Here is a 17291-nt window from a genome sequence, read left to right on the forward strand (position 1 = left end):
CTATTATTCTCCAAAGACAGCCGTTTGTTAGTTAGAGACACAGCTTTAATCAGACGCGCTGTGGCTGTTGACAAACACAATCACAGGGGGGCGAGTGTAAATTCCTTTTCCAATTGACCAATGGGGAAATGAAAAAGTGTACAGAGCGTGGAAAGGAAATTTGTACTGCCGTGCTACTCTGAAGCAAAAAGTTTAGTAGAAATAGAGACTTTAGACTATTGAGAAAAGATATCACTACACTGTAGGTTGCACAGCTAGCTGAGAAGATGTGCATGATCATCACAACCAGCTTACTACTAATGAGTGTAACTACTGCAAGATGCAAATAGCATAAGACGACAATGATACTCAGGATTTGAAAAAAAAAAAAAAAAGTAGGACCGTGACTTTTAATGAGTTTGCAAATTAAACATCTCCAAATCGACTGTTGGACTGGTTTTGAAAAAAAAAACCCACATACATACGGTGCAAATTCTAAAGTAACACTGTTGGTTTCGTACAGTACAGCGTGATGCTGCCCTCCCTCAAAGATAAAAATGAAGAAAAGTCACTGCATAATTACTAAAATAATTCCTGAAAGCCATTCTTGGATTTAAACAAGTCCATAAGAGGTCAAACATTCCAAAGATTTCGAGCAATGGAAGCAGAATAACTTTACAAATCCACTCCTATAAAAGAATGAAATGGTATAGCTCATTGCAGTCCCATTTGCTTTGGGAGAGTATGAAATTCCATTAAGACACACCGACACAAGTGGAAGCCCTGACGGCTGGAGCCGAGGCGAGTTAATCCTGCGAGTTGACTGTGTGCAGCTGAGGGCTTAGGGCAGCAGCTTAACACAAGGCCGCGGCTTTGGCGCACCTGCCAGTGGTCAGTCACGCCTCAGCCAGCTGAGCGAAACACAATGTGATTATAACACATCATTATTAACTACATCTTATCCTGAACGATTTTAAACATCGTTTAAATGTATTTGAGCATGGTGAGTGATGCAATATTAAAAACAGGAGCAGGCAACTCTGTGAGCGCTGATTTAGGGACACATTTAGGTTGAAATTGGCTTAAATTTTGGAAGAGTTTTAAAAGTATTTAAATGACTAAAAGTCAAAGTAAGTCAGACTATAAACCATGAGAGGTATCTGACTCCTCTATGAAAAAGAATCTAACTACACTCATTGAGGATTGGGTTGGGTAATTAATCACATTTGTAAAAATTAAAAATTTTTGCATTTATTTTGCTTAAGAGTCTGTGTTTCATAATGAAGAGCACCCCGTTCCTTTAGAACAGCGGGCTCTGTAAAGCCCAAACGTACTAATTCTTTAGTTCAAGAGCCAAAATGGGACAGAGAAGACCAAGTCTTCCACTACGGATACACAAATACCCAAGTGAAATTTGAAAAGTGGAGGACTTTTCTAAATCTTTAGACATGTAATATTAGGTTCAGAGAAGTATATGCAATTTACACTTCCAGCAAGCAACATCTGCTCAAGTTTATTTTAACGTGTACTGCTATACGAGGCTAAAAAGGGTTTTCACGCTGCACAAAAGAGTCTTTCAAACCCCTCCACGCAACTCTTTCTTGAAAACTGATCTTTCCCAACTTGTGCAGTTCGAGCTATATTTTTGCAGTGCAATTTTTGCTTGCGAGTCTTGCTTGACTGGATGTGCGCACATAGCTGTGTATAACAATCAGCGTAGGTGTCTGCTGCTGTGTATGTGAAAAGTTAATTGTCCATATTTGCATGCAGTATAAAGCAGCGGCGGGAGGCAGACCTGGCACATGCTCCCACCCGCTGATTTGAGCTGTCAACCACGTTTATTAACTATGATGAATCACCCCTCCACTTCACATCCAATCAAAGACCTCTCAGAGGGACTCAAATCTGGTCACCTTTAACTAAATGATTTTCTTGGCCCATGGTGCGGCAGCCAGCGATTGGACTGGCAACCTGATGATATGGCTGCTGTTAGAATTATTCTGCCAATAGCCCACAGCTGGATCAGTCATTTTTGAAACAGTGTGGTGAATTAAGTGGCCAGCTGACATGTCGCTGCATGGTTAGGAAAAAAATTTAAAGAGCTCGCTTGGCATGTTAAAGCATAAAAATAAAGAGCTCTACATATTTGGAATATAAAGGTGTTCTCTTGACCTTGCCTTGAGGATTAAATCTGTACTGGGTTTCATCTCTGCTGCATAATATAGTACATTTTACAATATGAGCTGACAGCTACCACTGAATCAGAATAATCTTTCTTCCACAATGCAGAGGGATTTTCCGTGAGTCTCGCCTTTTCTCCCAAACCTCCCGAAATCCATCTATTTTTAACTAAACATGTATTTGCACATGTTATACTAAAAATGTCAGCAGCACAGAGAAGAGACAAGGTCAATGAAAACACAAACCCCCAACCGACCGAGTCCTTCTCCCAGAACAGAAAAGTAGACCTTGGCGTGGAACTGTACACCTCGAACGTCGCTGAAGGATAAAACCTTTGATCCGGGCCTGAACGGAAGAGCTGGGGCAGTAAAGACAGAAGGAACTGGGCAAAAGGAGAGCGATCAATAGATTCTTGTAGACACAGCCTCAAGTTTCCAATCTAACACAACGCTGTATTGATTAGACTTCAAGGAACAGGGATCAGAATGTCAGCAGTGGATTTGGGAGTCTTTAAAAAAAAAAAAAAAAAAAAACTACTGCGCAGAGGATGGGACAATAGTATATAATGAGGCACTTGCTTATGCACTGCAAACTAATAACATACTAGACCTGCAAGATAGTAGCACAAGAAGGTGCACCAGAAACATGCCATGTCGGTGTAATACAGAGCGTTTTAAAAAGTACCAAGGACAGCAAAGGTCTTCCACTACATGCATCAGAGAACAAAACAAGGGAAGTTATTTTCTGCAAATAGCACTGGATAGCCACTGTGCAGGGAAAGAGGAAACCATCATCATCATCTCAAAGCAATTGGAGTAACTGTTGTCTAAAGACAAATACTCTCTAAAAAGTTATTATAAACATATGCTGAAATGTTATCATTCAGTATCTCACTAATAACTTGTTCTAAGCCTTCCCATTAATCCCCATGTCATGCTGAGGTAAATGGCTAAAATAATTAGAAGCATAATAACACCTTACACTTTTAGACCAAAAGAACACCTCACTGCATTTTGATAATACATCCAAACTGAAATAAAGCTACACTTTAGTTGTTTTACAGATATGTCAGCTGTGCTAGGATTCTGCTAAGGCAAGCCGATTGGTCGTTTAAGCATTTACAAGATTTACTTTCTTCATGGCACCCATTTAAAAACAGTAACTAGACACAAACACTTCAGTTAAACTAAACCAGAAACTTAAATGTGTGTTTAAAAAGCATCTGGTTGTGGTAACTGAAGATAGCTCCTATAAGGAGGATGCCCAAAAACCAAAATGGCAGATGTTGTAAAGTGGTGTTGCTATGACATTGTAACCATAACATATCTTGACCTTTTCAATCCAAAAAGCAAGATGAACAAAAAAAACAATGTTAATGCTATTAAATTTACATTTGGGGGGGGCTGCAATTCCATAGGGCCCTCTTTACTCTGGGATATGACAAAGTGCACCGTACAAAACATCATATCCGTAGAGCACGCTATTATCTGACACTAACTGGTACTAAAAAATTATTATCGCTTAGAAGCTCACTTGCAACATTAGCAATATAGCATCGTCTTTGCTACCACCAACAGACACACAACTTCAAACTGCTGAAGTCAGGCAGGTGCACAGGCCCTCCTCATTAACAGGTGAAGCAGTCGACTTTCACGTCACTAAACAACCGGTCAGGAGGGATTTTGAGACTTCAGTAGAGCTCTCTTATTTGAACAACACTGAAGTTTGAACATTTATCAAAAATCTTAATCTAGCCATTAGCTGCTTAATTATTAGCAATTACCACACAGACACAAAGCCAGCCTCAGGGAGTTGCAAGCTAGTGTAATTCAAAGTGACAGTACCAGGTTAAAATATTTGGATCCATTCCCTGTGGAACAGGAGTAGCTGAATGGTAAAATGGTAAATGGCCTGTATTTGTATAGCCCTTTACTAGTCCCTAAGGACCCCAAAGCGCTTTACACATTCAGTCATCCACCCATTCACACACACATTCACACACTGGTGACGGTAAGCTACATTGTAGCCACAGCCACCCTGGGGCGCACTGACAGAGGCGAGGCTGCCGGACACTGGCGCCACTGGTCCCTCTGACCACCACCAGTAGGCAATGGGTGAAGTGTCTTGCCCAAGGACACAACGACCAAGACCGTCCGAGCCGGGGCTCGAACTGGCAACCTTCCGGTTACAAGATGAACTGCCAGCTCTTGAGCCACAATCGCCCCTAAAAGCTGAAAGTACCTTTATCTCCTAGCCACATTAGCTGTACTAACACAAATGATAACGGCCTTCCTGTCTATAATAGTTGGTGTTAATTAAACAGGATAGCACAATTATTTGTGTCTAAAACATGTTTTATTTAAACCCAATAACTTTAGTTAACCCTGGCTTTAGGCCTTAGTCTGGGTTTGACATGCAATGTATTTTTTAGGCTAACACTCAAACCAGCTCCTGGTGACTCCAATAGATCTCCTGGTGTTTGTTCAATACAATGCCTATGAGCATAATCTAGCCAGCAGTTACAGATTCCTAAATGTAACTGTGAAAACAATTTAGGCAAATAAATTTGCTGCAAAGGTAGGGCAACCCCCTTTCTAGGAAGCCTGAATGATAACAGCTCCAGGCATGTGAGTCATTCTGGCTTACAAAGTAAAAGTCATTTTCTGGGAAATGATGGAAAGGGTTTTTAGGAATGCTGATGAGGTCAGAAGTGCATGACTGTGATACCTAAACTAAAGCAGGAAACTCGTGACTTCATCAGCTGCTCTGTGTGTTCCTAGAAAAACACATGACCGCTCTTTCTCTTAACTGGCATGAGGACTAAATAGTGATGGACAGATGTTTCTTTATGTCATGAATCTTTACTCAGTCCCTCAACATGTGTGATTCCTTGGCCTTGTTTTTCTTGTGAAACACATCAGCTATGGATGGCTTCTTTTGACATTTTGTAATAATTTAAGGTTGTCTTAGGGGATTTTGGACATTTAACAGTTATAACTGCTCAAGGTAGCAACCTATTTTACCTGTGTCTGCACTATAGGAACTGGGTAGTTGTTTGGTCTCTGCTGTCAGGATCTTGTTAGCTCATACTACTTTCTTAGCATTAAAGGAGCATTGAGTGACATAGCTGTAGTTGGTCCAGGTAGTGCACACTGATTGGCAAGCACTGCAGCACCAACAACTGCCATTAAAAAAGTAATAACACATTAGTTACGTTAACAGCAAATCTGGACACGGGCATTAAAAGACAAAACAGAGAGAAATACAATGCCACACTGACTCAGAGTGAAATACTTGCCAGCATTTGCCAGGAATTGCAAGTCTTTTGCAACATAGCAAAGCAATGTAGGAAGAAAATGAAGAGGCTCAAACATGATTTCAGGGAAAGCAAATGAGTACAAAATACAGCAAAGGTGTACTTCTAATCACTGGCTGACTATTAAAGCACTTAAGCATTTTTATTCTGAGTGTGGATGCAAAAGAAATAAGGCTTGGAAGGTATGTTGTTTCTAGGGAAGTGCTCTCTCTGAAACTGTTTGATCTGAAAAGAGTCTAGTGGTCCTTTATGTGGTCTGGCCACTACTACTCCATCTGTTTTAATAACGTCAGAAAACCAGTCACAACCAGTGTGTTGGAATGGTCCATCACTGAAAAGAAAAAAGAAAAAAAAAAGGACGTGATAAAGGAAACTGTTATGTCCAGAGAAACTCCCAGCTGTAAGTCTATTTGACTGAATAAGCATCAAGCAGGAGGGAAAAAAATGAGTAAATGCGCTCAGTCAACTAAGAAATAAAAAAATCAAGTTAAGAGGCAGGATCCTCTCTCATTCGCTCTCTCTAAAAGATTCGGCACAATAAATTATGTTTCTACCTCCTTTAACTCCTCTGCATTTCCTCCCTGAGTTTCTCTTACTCTCTTAAACACACACACAGATGCAGGCGTACACACAAACACAAGCAGGGAAAGAGATAGCGATAGGCACTCTTATCTCCAAACATTGGCAGCTCATAATGAGAGTGACTTCCTCTGTAGCCAGTGGTTGAGTGGTGCTGACAGCTTCTCAGCACTGTGTGTCAGCACGGGGGGATTTGAAGCACTGCCTTAGCTTGACAGCCAGGCCACGCACTTACAGATGTTTTCACACTCACAACACACACAAATGCGCAGACGTCGCAGCAACTACGCTTCAAGGTTGACTTCAGTGGGGAGGAGGACAAGATGTGTTTGAAGTCTTGACACATGGAAGAGACACAATATTGAGCTTTGGTGTATTGGGGCTTATGAGTGGTGAGTGGGTGATATACAGAGAGCTGCTGTAGCAGCCAACTGAGGGGAGGACTGAGCTTAAGGAGAGAGTTTAAGCCAAGCAGACATCAATACACGGCGACAGGGAATAAATTCATTACAAGCCAGAGACCACACTTTCTGATTACTGCAGAGCCGCCTGTAGAAAATTTGGAACATGCACAGGTTGGAGATAAATACCTTCAACACCTCGGGTGAATTTAAGCAACACTTCCCGATGCCCTTGACATTTAAGTATAGGAAAACACAGAGAGAAAGGTTTAAAGAATGTAAACAATCTGTCATACTATACTGAATTTATTAAAAACTGCGTTGTTTATTTTAAATTTTTGAAGCAGTGGTTTAAGATAAGTGCTGCCAAGCCGAACAAACTGTCAAAGGTCAGTCTGCAGGCCAACGTGAAAACGATAGTTGTGTAAACTCATCTTTATTCATAGCTTGTACGTCCTGGAATCTATGACGCTCTTATCCGTTTTCCACCACTGCCACCTTATCATTTACCCAGTGCAAGTTGTTTTTACATTAAGTCACCTTTGGCTGCTGGCCTGACAGTCGATTAAGGTCCGTGTCACTTTCTGCCCAGTGCAATGTTTCTCTCACCTCTCATCATGCTGGTGCTATATGATAATTGTCTCACACAATAATAACAGTCTTATCGGCAAACAGAAGGATCATGCTGTTTAATCTTTGTGGCGTCACGCCAAAATATATACATCTATTTTGAGATAGGAAACAAAATTGTGAAGTTCATGGGGAGACCTGGGCATTTAATATGCACCAATCAACCACAAAATGTATACAATCTAATATTTTGTGGTTCTTCCATTATGCTTACGAGGCCTCTAAAGGTGTTCTGTCATTATAGGCATCCAGACATTAGGCAGATCTTCTAAGTCCTCGCATCTGCTGGGCGAGGATTTCATGGACAAGACTTGCTCAGTTTTGCCAGGTGTCACTGCCTCCCTGACTGCCAGTCCAAGTGGACACCCGACACCTCGGTCTCTTCATGCTGCTGTGTAAATAGAAGAGACGTAAGTAGACAATAGCTGCCAGCGGTGCCAGCCAACCTCTCGTGGTACTGCCCCCTGAACCCTATGCTCCACCCCTCCCCTGCAGCTAAGCCAAAACTACACCCTACAACTACAATTATTAATATTTTTTGAATAAAATATAATATAAAGTTTTTAAAGATCCATCTCTCACATTTTACTATCTGACCCGCTAGCCAGCTTATTGTTGTGGCAATCGTCTGTATCAGCTATGTTCCAGCAGTCCAGCTGAATCCAACTTGACAATGTTGGACTGCAGCTGCTGGTCGTAGTCCTTCTGCTGTCCTGGAAAGCTGCTGTGAGCTGGAGGCGACTCTAACCAGAACCTGAAGCAGATGGAGGACTGGCTCATGGCTCATGCCGAACCAATTCCACAGAGCAAAAGAAAGACTACCGCCAACAGCTACACATCAAAATAGTGGTTTTCGTGTCCATTGCAAGGACAAAATGCCACTGGAGAGGCAGCTATTAATCTGCCACAGTGAACTAGATAATTAAAATATTTGCAGATAATAAACTGATAGACAGAACTGATTGATTTAAGACAGTCTGTCTCTCTTCCTTAGAAATGCATGCACAAATACAAGTCTGCATATCCCCCAGCTCATATCTAAATCTGTGGGAAACCATCATATTTAGATCAAGGGAATTTGAATGCAAACATCAACACTCTGAACACTTTCTCATGTTCTCAACCCATTTCTAAACTGCCATCTGGAAATGCCGCTGGCTTCAAATGATGTATGTAGTCAACAGTAATGTTATGGTATGTGGTATGTTTCAAAGCTACATTCACATGAATGCAAGGACCCAGGTTATTGCCCAGCATTGCCCATATTATTGTGGCTCTGATGACTTGCTGTTTTTTCTGTAATTCTCAGCATTCAGTCTTTCATTAAAAGACACACAGGAACAGTAGCAAGTTCATGTGTCCATTGCAGGACCTAAAAATCCCTCAACATTAACATTTATGCCAGCCTATGGGGAGCAGGCTGATACTGTAGCTTCTATAGTAGCTCTACTATCCGATCGAACTGCACAGATGAGCCGCTGACCGTTTTGCTGGTCCATCAATTCTCCACCCTTTTCTAATGTTTTGTAAGCACTAACCACTGTGTACAAGAAACACTCAACAAGACCTGCCATCTTAGAGATACTCTGACCCAGCTGTCCAGCCAGCATGACATGGAGCATGTCAACTTCGACTTTGACATCTGACTGTTCACTTCCTGCCTAATACTTTATAACCCATCCCTTGGAAGGTACCATTTTAACTAAATAATGAATGTTATTGACCAGTCCGGCTTTATTGTTGCGACTGATTAGTGCATTTACAGAATGAAACTGTCAAATAACAAGATAATGTGGAAGGCACAAGAAACAGAAGGAGCCACCGAAGAGGAAAAAAAGAGAAGCGCCCATGGAAACATGAAAAGTACCTGTAGCAGCAATTGTTCATGAAGATAATAATAAGAACATACCCAGGCTGTGTATTCATCCATTTCCTGGCCACTTTGATTTTCCAGCACCCCGGGCCAAATGGCGTGGCAGTAATTCCAAGTTCACTTGAATCTCAGAATAATGCGCTCTGTTTCTGTGTTGCTCTCTCCTGCATGGATCACTGACTCATAAACATGAGCAAGTGGTGAAGAAAAAGGCAGCTATTTCATGTAAAGTCTGCTCTCTGCTTCCTCTAGGCTTAAACGGACTCATGCCGTGTGATAGAAGATTGCTTTTTTTCCCCCCCCTCTCAATGCGACGTCTACCTTTTTGTTTACTGATTTCCAAAGCCTCTCACGGCAGTTCAAAGAAAGGTTACACATTAAACTGAATCCAGTATGTATGCATTCAATGAAAAGATAACACATGCAAGACATATCGATGAAAGTATCTGCATCGTCTATATATGTCAAATGAAAACAACAAGATTTTTAAAATAAGCGGTGGTCTCTGCAGCTTCACAGACAGCAGAAGAAGGTGTAAACCTTTAATGAAGTAAAACACCAAGTGAATCAGACAGAGTTGCTAAAGAGAGATGGGAAGAAAGGGCTAAAGCAACTGAAAACCTTCATATTTTAAAGAGGAAGGAAACTGATTAGTGCAATTGAGGGCCTAATTTAAAGACGGGTCTGCTCTATCCTCACACACTAAGCCTTGTTTCCTTCCACCACACACAGTGGTTAAATAGTTAAGCATCAGTTTTAAATATTTCATGTGCAGAGATCGCATTTAAAAGTTCCAGACTTAAAGCTGTTATCACTTTGATACAAAAACAAGCATTTAATGGAGCTGCCAACCTACAGGAAGACATGGTAGTGTTGCCAGTCCACAAACGATCTCTAGCAACTTCCAGACAGCAAAGAGACATTGATCTGCATATATGAGAGACTACAAAAACAGACAAGAAGGCATTTACTTTTCATTGCTTTTGAGGTCTACTGAAGAATTTCAGTAGGGTCTTTTTTTTGCCCCCAATATTTTATCTTGTTTTTAAAAAAAAAAAAAAAATCTAAACACCAGTGAACACAGCAACAGTAGGTGCTCATTTCTTTAAGTACGTCACACTTGATTGTGAGTCACTAGACTCCCAAGAAGTAAAAGGACTTCTCAGGGAAAGATCTGAGCTGAAAAATCACCTAGAAGCACTGTGCATGTAGTATTATTTCATTATTTTGAGAGTACTATCATGTCAATAATATATATATGTTGGGTGATTTAAATATTTTTAAATGTTTAAAAGCCACTAACAGAGATTTGCAGTTACTAACGATTGAGTGAAGCCATGAGGAGGAAAGCGCAATGGTGTGGTGATAAACAGCATCATGCTCTCTGCTTAAAATTCCTGTTAAGCTTTCTTTAATGATTTTTCTCACAAATCAGTGCACATATACTGTACATTTATGTTGCATATACTGTGCATCTGCATGCCTACGAAAACACTCTACATGTCTGTCTGATAAAATCAGACTGAGGTTTAAGGGAGTGTCACTGGGAACAGGTGTTCAGGGCGGTGCAGTGTGTGTTTGAGCATCTGTGCATCTGTGCACTGTATGTATGGGTGTCACTAGAGATTAGTGGCTTAGGTCAGAGACACGGGGTCGATTATGGAATTACAGGATCATCGGGGCTGCCTATTGTTCCTATAGCCTGGGATCACTGCCGCACTGCCTCACTGAGACAAACACGAAGCACATGAACAAGAAGAGAGCCTCCAGAAGTAGAGGGCTCATCACAGATCAGTAACTCGAATCATCTGTACATTACAAACAGATGTCTCAGAACCTGAGTGCATTCTGCAAGGATAGTTTTCTTTTATTCAGTAATTTGTCTCACAAATCAGTAGAAAAGCTGTCCCTAACATTTCGGGATGCAATTGACAGTGTGCAAGAGAAAAAAAAATGTGTTCAATAAGAACTTGAAAGTGATACAAGTCACCAAAGAAACCTGTGGAAAGACGATGAGAAATGCATGCTGGGTATTGTGCCGAACCATAATATGCTTCTTTAGTAAGTTCTGGCAGAACGGGATCTAAAATTGCATAATTTAAAAAAAACGACAATCCCTAGAGAATGCTGTTCATATAGTTCTCCTTTCAAAGTCTGTATTTTTGTAGCTTTTTTGTATCCATTTCTATTCTTTGCTCAATTCAATGTGCCACACTGTAGAAGTGAAATATAAAAGCCTGTCTGAGTGATCAAAAACAAGCACTAATCATTTCTGCCTCGATCTTTCTCCTGTCACCTTGCCCTTTAATTTCCTGCAGAAAGCGCACAAGAGGCAGAGTGAGCGCAGGCTTTCTGTTTCTGTGCTCCCTGTCCTCTTAGCCTCATCCTGCTATTCACTGATTAACCCTTACCCTGCAGCCTTCTTCTCTCACCCATTCTTCTACACTTTGAATCTCCTCTAATGATAAGAGGCTATTCTCATTCTAGCGGTAACTGTCTGCATTATCCATCTTTCCCATGCTCATCACCACTGCACATTCACTCGCCATAGAAAGAAGTCATGCTCACCATAAGTGCAGCTTCATGGCAGACTTGGGTCGATCGGATATTAGAGTAAGAGATATATGTGGACATAAAGAGGTATCTGGACGAGCACGGTTAAAACTCGTCAATTAATCCGGTGCTTCCCAACCAACTGCTCAGGACCTCCCAAGGGGGTCCTATGATAAATCGAAAGAGGGTCGTGGGAGCATTGAGAAAATTAAAAACTAAAGATTTATTAACATTATTCAAACTTTTCTTTTCTTTCTTTTCTCTCTTGAGCTTATGAAAATCTTTCAAGTCCAACCAATTGTGATGATAAAAGTAATTCACCTCAAAGCTTGACATGAGGGGTCACATTAAGACATTGTTTCATTTGAAGGAGAGATGTGAACTATTAAATTATGCAACAGCAATTTTGCATTTTTCACATTTCTGATGTTTCACTAAAAGAAAAGTAAATACAAACTTGTCAGCCTGAAATCATCACAAGAATGAGACCGTAAACCTGTCTGTTCTCGTCCCGGGAAACCACAGCTTTGACTGTCTAGAGGTGGCACCTGCCTGTGAAGTGAACTCTGATACTGTGCCGCATGTGTTTCAGCACCGTTGGCCTTTCTCGGACTGGCTGCCATACTAAAAGCCAAACATATGGTGTTTCTCCTTTGAACGTACTTCCTTTTTCTTTTTCTTTTTTTTTTCCATAAATAGAGAGTAGGAAGAGAAATGATTGGGCTTTACACAAACGCTGGCTTTCCATCCAGTATTTCTAAAGAAGATAATTGGTCATGAAGTCGATAACCCAGTCCAAGATTTGGCTTATCTGCATCTTGCCACCCACATTATGATCTCAGCACTGGTTTAGGGCGAATCAGCCTATTGTGAGATTTTAAAAAACAAAACAAAACAAAAAAAACCACACATGACAGAGGAAACAGAAAAGCCACCTCTCTTTGAAAAGGGGTCACAATATCAGCCTTGTTCTTTGGAAATGTGGAGGCAGAGCATGTCTGTTTGATTCGTCATGGCGCTGATCACCTGCAGAGTAATAATAACAATGTAAGCAGCAACATGATTGCGCCACATACATACGTCAGCCTGTCTAATATCCACAACAATCTCAACTGTGGGACCACAGAGAGCCCTGAGTGGCTGCAAAGAAGGGAATAACATCGCCATCTAGAGGCTCGAGTCAGCATCTTTCCCACACACAGCTCTGAACAGAAAAAAAAATGCTTGTCATGCTCTTCCAAGTTACTCACAGAACTACTCACACACTTCTCAACAAGTGGATTCAAACAGCCACAACAGGAAGCTGCCCACAAAACCGCAGTAAAATACACCTCAAACAGCAGAGAGGCCCTTCAGCATCGAAAGATTTACCCACTGCTCAGTGAGACTCAGAACTATAGCTCCCCATGCAAGGTCACTTCCAGCCAGCATGCAATATTGCTGGGGCGAGAACAGGGGGAGAGAAAGACTGATAGCAGAGATGATGAAGGAGGATAAATACTTGACACACAGATAACCTTCGATGAGAGCATGCACAGCTTGGAGCTTATCTCAACTGAGACAGGTGACAGTGAAACAATGGCAAAATAAATGGCCAGAGATGGAGGAAAAGCCTCCACGGGGCGGAGAATTTTTAAATATTCTTACCTATGATGGGAGCCAGACGGAAAATATCAGACAGGCGGCTGTTCACGGGTTCATATGGAGAGTCTTCTAAGAAATCATTACCTGCAGGAAAGATGACAGCATGTTATAGATAAATTTTCAGCCTCCTTCTTGTGTTGTTTATCACCTTTCAACCCATACACTGGCCTGCATGTGACACGGGTTATTTGGGTCAGTCGATATCCACGCTGGCGCATAGCCACATGCTTGATTAGGCAGGTTGGTCAGCTGTGTTGTGCAACTGGAAGTCAACTCGCTGGCGATGAGCTGGATGCAGTTTGGGGACTAAAAGGCCCCCCTGCTATGATCGACACTTTGAGATGGCACAGCTAGCGCTAAGGGGCTTCACGCTCTATTACCCTCGAGGGAAGTGATTTGAGAGGTCAGAAGGTATCTGAAGCTCAGTAGGACCACGTCTGTGAACCAAGTCAGGGGGACAAATTTGATTGAAAGTTGTGCATGATCACATTGGTTGTGCGCTACTTGTTTTTTTCTTATGTTTGTGGAAGCAGATAAAGGGGGAGTCGTACTATAGAACTAGAACGAAAGGAAAGGAGGGCGAGGGCTCATTTCGCTTCCGGAGGAGCTGGAAACCAATCATGTCACCCACTTTCAAGACAGATCAGAAGGCTTAAGCTGTTATAGCTGAAAGCCCTAAGGTGGGGCGGGGGGGCTGACTGGGTTTGTGACAACCCCAGAAAATTATTATAACAACATTAGATGACAATGAGCTGCTTTTTAAATTCTATGATAGACCTTTATAACAACACAAATCTATAGTTTAATTAGAAGATGGTTAAATAGTTCTAAACATAAATCTGTAGCTCGGGGTCGTTTATTTTGTACAAGAACACACACAAAAAAAGTTCCACTAAAATCCAAGCCAACCTTGTAAACTCTGATACATCCCCCAGTAAATGCGCAGGCAGTTCTTCTCCTTCTTCATGCCCCTTTTACACCGGCAGTTGTACAGCGGGCTCTGTTTGAGCGCGTCAATCGCGCTCCGGCACTCGTCCTTGGCTTCCAGGCCGGCCACCATGCTGAAGTTGCTCTCCTTGCCGCCGGCCACGCACTGCCTCATCGTGCGGTACTTGGTGCTGCACGCCTGCTCCTTCAGACACTGCTCATTGGCCCGCACGCAGTCCAGCCGGGCACGCAGGTTCTCCTCCGCGTAAGACAACACATCTGAAAAATAAAAGTTTTATCCGTCGCGTGTTTTCTCACTTTCCCAGTAAACACTGGAAGCTTAAGCAATTTTCAAGCTGCTTTAGGGATTAAAATATTACACAAATATGAGCTTTTATTATGAACACGCCACATGTAGGTCGCCACAAAAGAGTACACGGGCTATTTTTTGGACCCACTATTTTGGAGCAGTTATGCACATAGTTGCCTAACTGGCACTTTCATTCAGCTGAAAGTAGAGTATAAACTGCTGTCACATTCACTGTTGTTTGTTGAGGCACTGACAGCTCATCAGAGTTTTTCTTTTTAGAGCAGTTTACTGCACAGTTGCGACCACACTGTACTGCCAGCAGCCGATGCGTCTGCCGGGCGCCTCTTTATTAATAGAGCGCAGAATGTCGCTACTAAATATTTGATGAAACTCTATAATCAATTCGAAGCGAGCAGCTGCTGGTGCGAATCAACTTAAACTTACCTAAAACAGGAAGAAGAACATAAAACACAGCGAGGATCATCGTTTTCCTCTGCGTGGGAAACAAAAACCCTTGTTGGAAGGTAATTTCTTAAGTTAATGCAAATTAACAATCGTTAAATTCCCAGGGTACTTCCACTGTATTGAAATCCATTGAAAAGGTGCAGCACTGCGCGCTCCTCTGTATACAGGACAGATCCGGCTCGCCTCATGCGAGAGATAATTTCCCCTCCAAACAAAGTGTCCAGTCCCGATTTCTGCTCTTTCTTTGACTCAATAGAGAGAGAGAGGGAGAGAAAGAGAGAGAGAGAAAAGAAGCGCTTCTTTTTTATGTCCTTCCCGGGCGGGTTTGTCTTCTCACCGCGAGGAGACAAAGACAAGGGATGAGAGCAGCGGTGGAAGGCGAAAAAACCGGCGAGTGTCCTCCAACTCCAGCCAGTGGGATGCTTGCGTCTGTGCGTCTGAGCGCACACAGCCAACTGGAGTCCCACTGCTGTCTAGCGCATTCAGCAAGGAGGAGAGTGCCAGCTTCCCCCTCGCGCTAAAGTACAGTAATCTGATCATAAATTTACAATGATAGACCTTCCCATCAGAGCAAACTCACCCCCCTTTTTTACCACAATCTCAGCACAAAAAGTCAATCGTGAACTTTTAGCCCACTTAACTGAGTAATGAACCAAATAATGTAGAATATGCTTTAGCGTTATGATCATTTTATTTTTAATAAACTTTCCATGACAAGTACTATTAAAATGGCCACTTTTGGTGTATTTTAACTGCTGTTGCGTGCACGTGATTACATTTTTTTTTTTTTTAAAAAAGGGGAACCTGCTCTAACAACCGTTGATGTGAATGTGTGGTGTGTGGTGTGTGTGTGTGTGTGGGGGGGGCTCGGTTCACATTTAACTGTGCATAAGCTGCACTGATGGGGAGAGGGCAGAGAGCATGGCTCCTGTGTATGTTTATGACATGATTGATATAGCAACACGTGGAGATGCTTATATGCAGGGCGTTTTTTTTTTTAGATGTGAAGCACCTTTTGAACCTGGAGCGAGAAGGTGGGACGGATGTATTTCAGCTGTTTAGTCAATACTCCACACATATCACGCATTTGTGACTCCTCCCAGCTTCATATCGTTTTCATATTATTTGCAAATACCAAGATTAAAAGAGAAAAAGTGTTATGCAACAGTAGTTACCAGCTGTGAAGACAGAGGACTGTTAGGTGTTTGCTCATGTCAGAGGTATGATATAATGTTTTTGATAGTTGACAGCAGCCTGACAGCGCTGCGCTGGGAAAAACCTGCCCTCAGTCTGACACAGAGGAGAGTGGACACTGGGACACTGTCGCCATCTGTTGGTGATTTGAAAGAAAAGTCACTGTGGTGCTTCTGGTGATGGACAGCTCAATTTATTGTCACATGTATAGAAAGGCAACAAACTGATTATTACAAAAACAGGGATGACTGAGCTGACTGTGAGATGACTGTGTACTGTATTTATTCTTATTGTATTCTAATTTTTGCTTCATAACTTTTGCACTGTCCACTTCCTGCTGTGACAAAACAAATTTCCCACGTGTGGGAGTAATAAAGGTCATCTTATCTTATCTTATCTCATGATACATCATGGCACTGCACTCTTCCTGTAACTCACTGATTGCCTCTATGGTATATTTAGGGGCTAATCCACTTGGATAAATACGTATGTCAAGGAGCCTCTCTCTGCATTAACGACTGAGGCTGAATCAATCACGCATCCTGCGCCCACAGCAGTAAATCAACTGCACGTGTATATATATTTAGAGAGGCATGGAGCAGGTTCATTCACAGATGGGCTGTGAAGCAGCTGATTTGAACGTCAGTGACTAATCCCTTATGGAAAATGAAGTCCTGGTTAGGTTGGTACAGGTCAATGCTGCAGGCTACATTGACATGACACAGCCCACTGTCCATGGATATTATTAAAAAGAGAACATGACTGGAAAAGAGACAGAAAATGAGATGAACGGCAGGCTCAGTCCGCACTGTGGGATAATTGTCTGCTTACAATTTGATGACTTTGCTGTTCTAACGTCTCCAAAGGGAAGCTTGCCAGTCAGGGGGGAGGCTCAGTCTGGTGATTTATGAAAAAAGCCCTAATCAATATTTGATATTAATTTTGTAAATGAATGTCAGAATGATGTAGCCCTCTGGTCGTTTAACTGTTTTGCACAGTAATGTGTTTTATGGCACCGGATCAGAGGCTTTTTCTTTTTTTTTTACTAGAAACCTGGTCAAAGTCTGGAATTGTGTGACAAATGTAGGCAGCAGGTGTAGATGGATTACTCTGAGAAAGCTGACTGCGCCGATACAGCACTTCATAACACTCAACAGTCAGGCTGAGTGGAGACTGATAAATGTCAATGTACTGCCGGTCACTATAGTTAGGCAGTACTTCTCTAATTTATATTACCAG

At 41.9% G+C, this 17291-nt stretch overlaps 1 protein-coding gene across 2 annotated transcripts in view; it reads right to left on the reverse strand.

Moving 5' to 3' along the window:
* The window catches only part of gfra1a (gdnf family receptor alpha 1a), a 98436-nt gene extending 83108 nt beyond the window's left edge, over positions 1-15328 (reverse strand). For both annotated transcript variants that reach the window (XM_031726730.2, XM_039621950.1), the window contains exons 1-3: positions 14838-15328; positions 14066-14362; positions 13160-13240 (exon numbers count right to left, since the gene is read on the reverse strand). In XM_031726730.2, coding sequence (XP_031582590.1) covers positions 13160-13240; positions 14066-14362; positions 14838-14877 — 418 coding nt within the window. In that variant the 5' untranslated portion in view covers positions 14878-15328. The remainder of the gene's footprint in view (positions 1-13159; positions 13241-14065; positions 14363-14837) is intronic.
* Between the last annotated feature and the right edge of the window lie 1963 nt (positions 15329-17291).

Source organism: Oreochromis aureus, linkage group 13 (assembly GCF_013358895.1).
Source record: "Oreochromis aureus strain Israel breed Guangdong linkage group 13, ZZ_aureus, whole genome shotgun sequence".
NCBI lineage: Eukaryota > Metazoa > Chordata > Actinopteri > Cichliformes > Cichlidae > Oreochromis > Oreochromis aureus.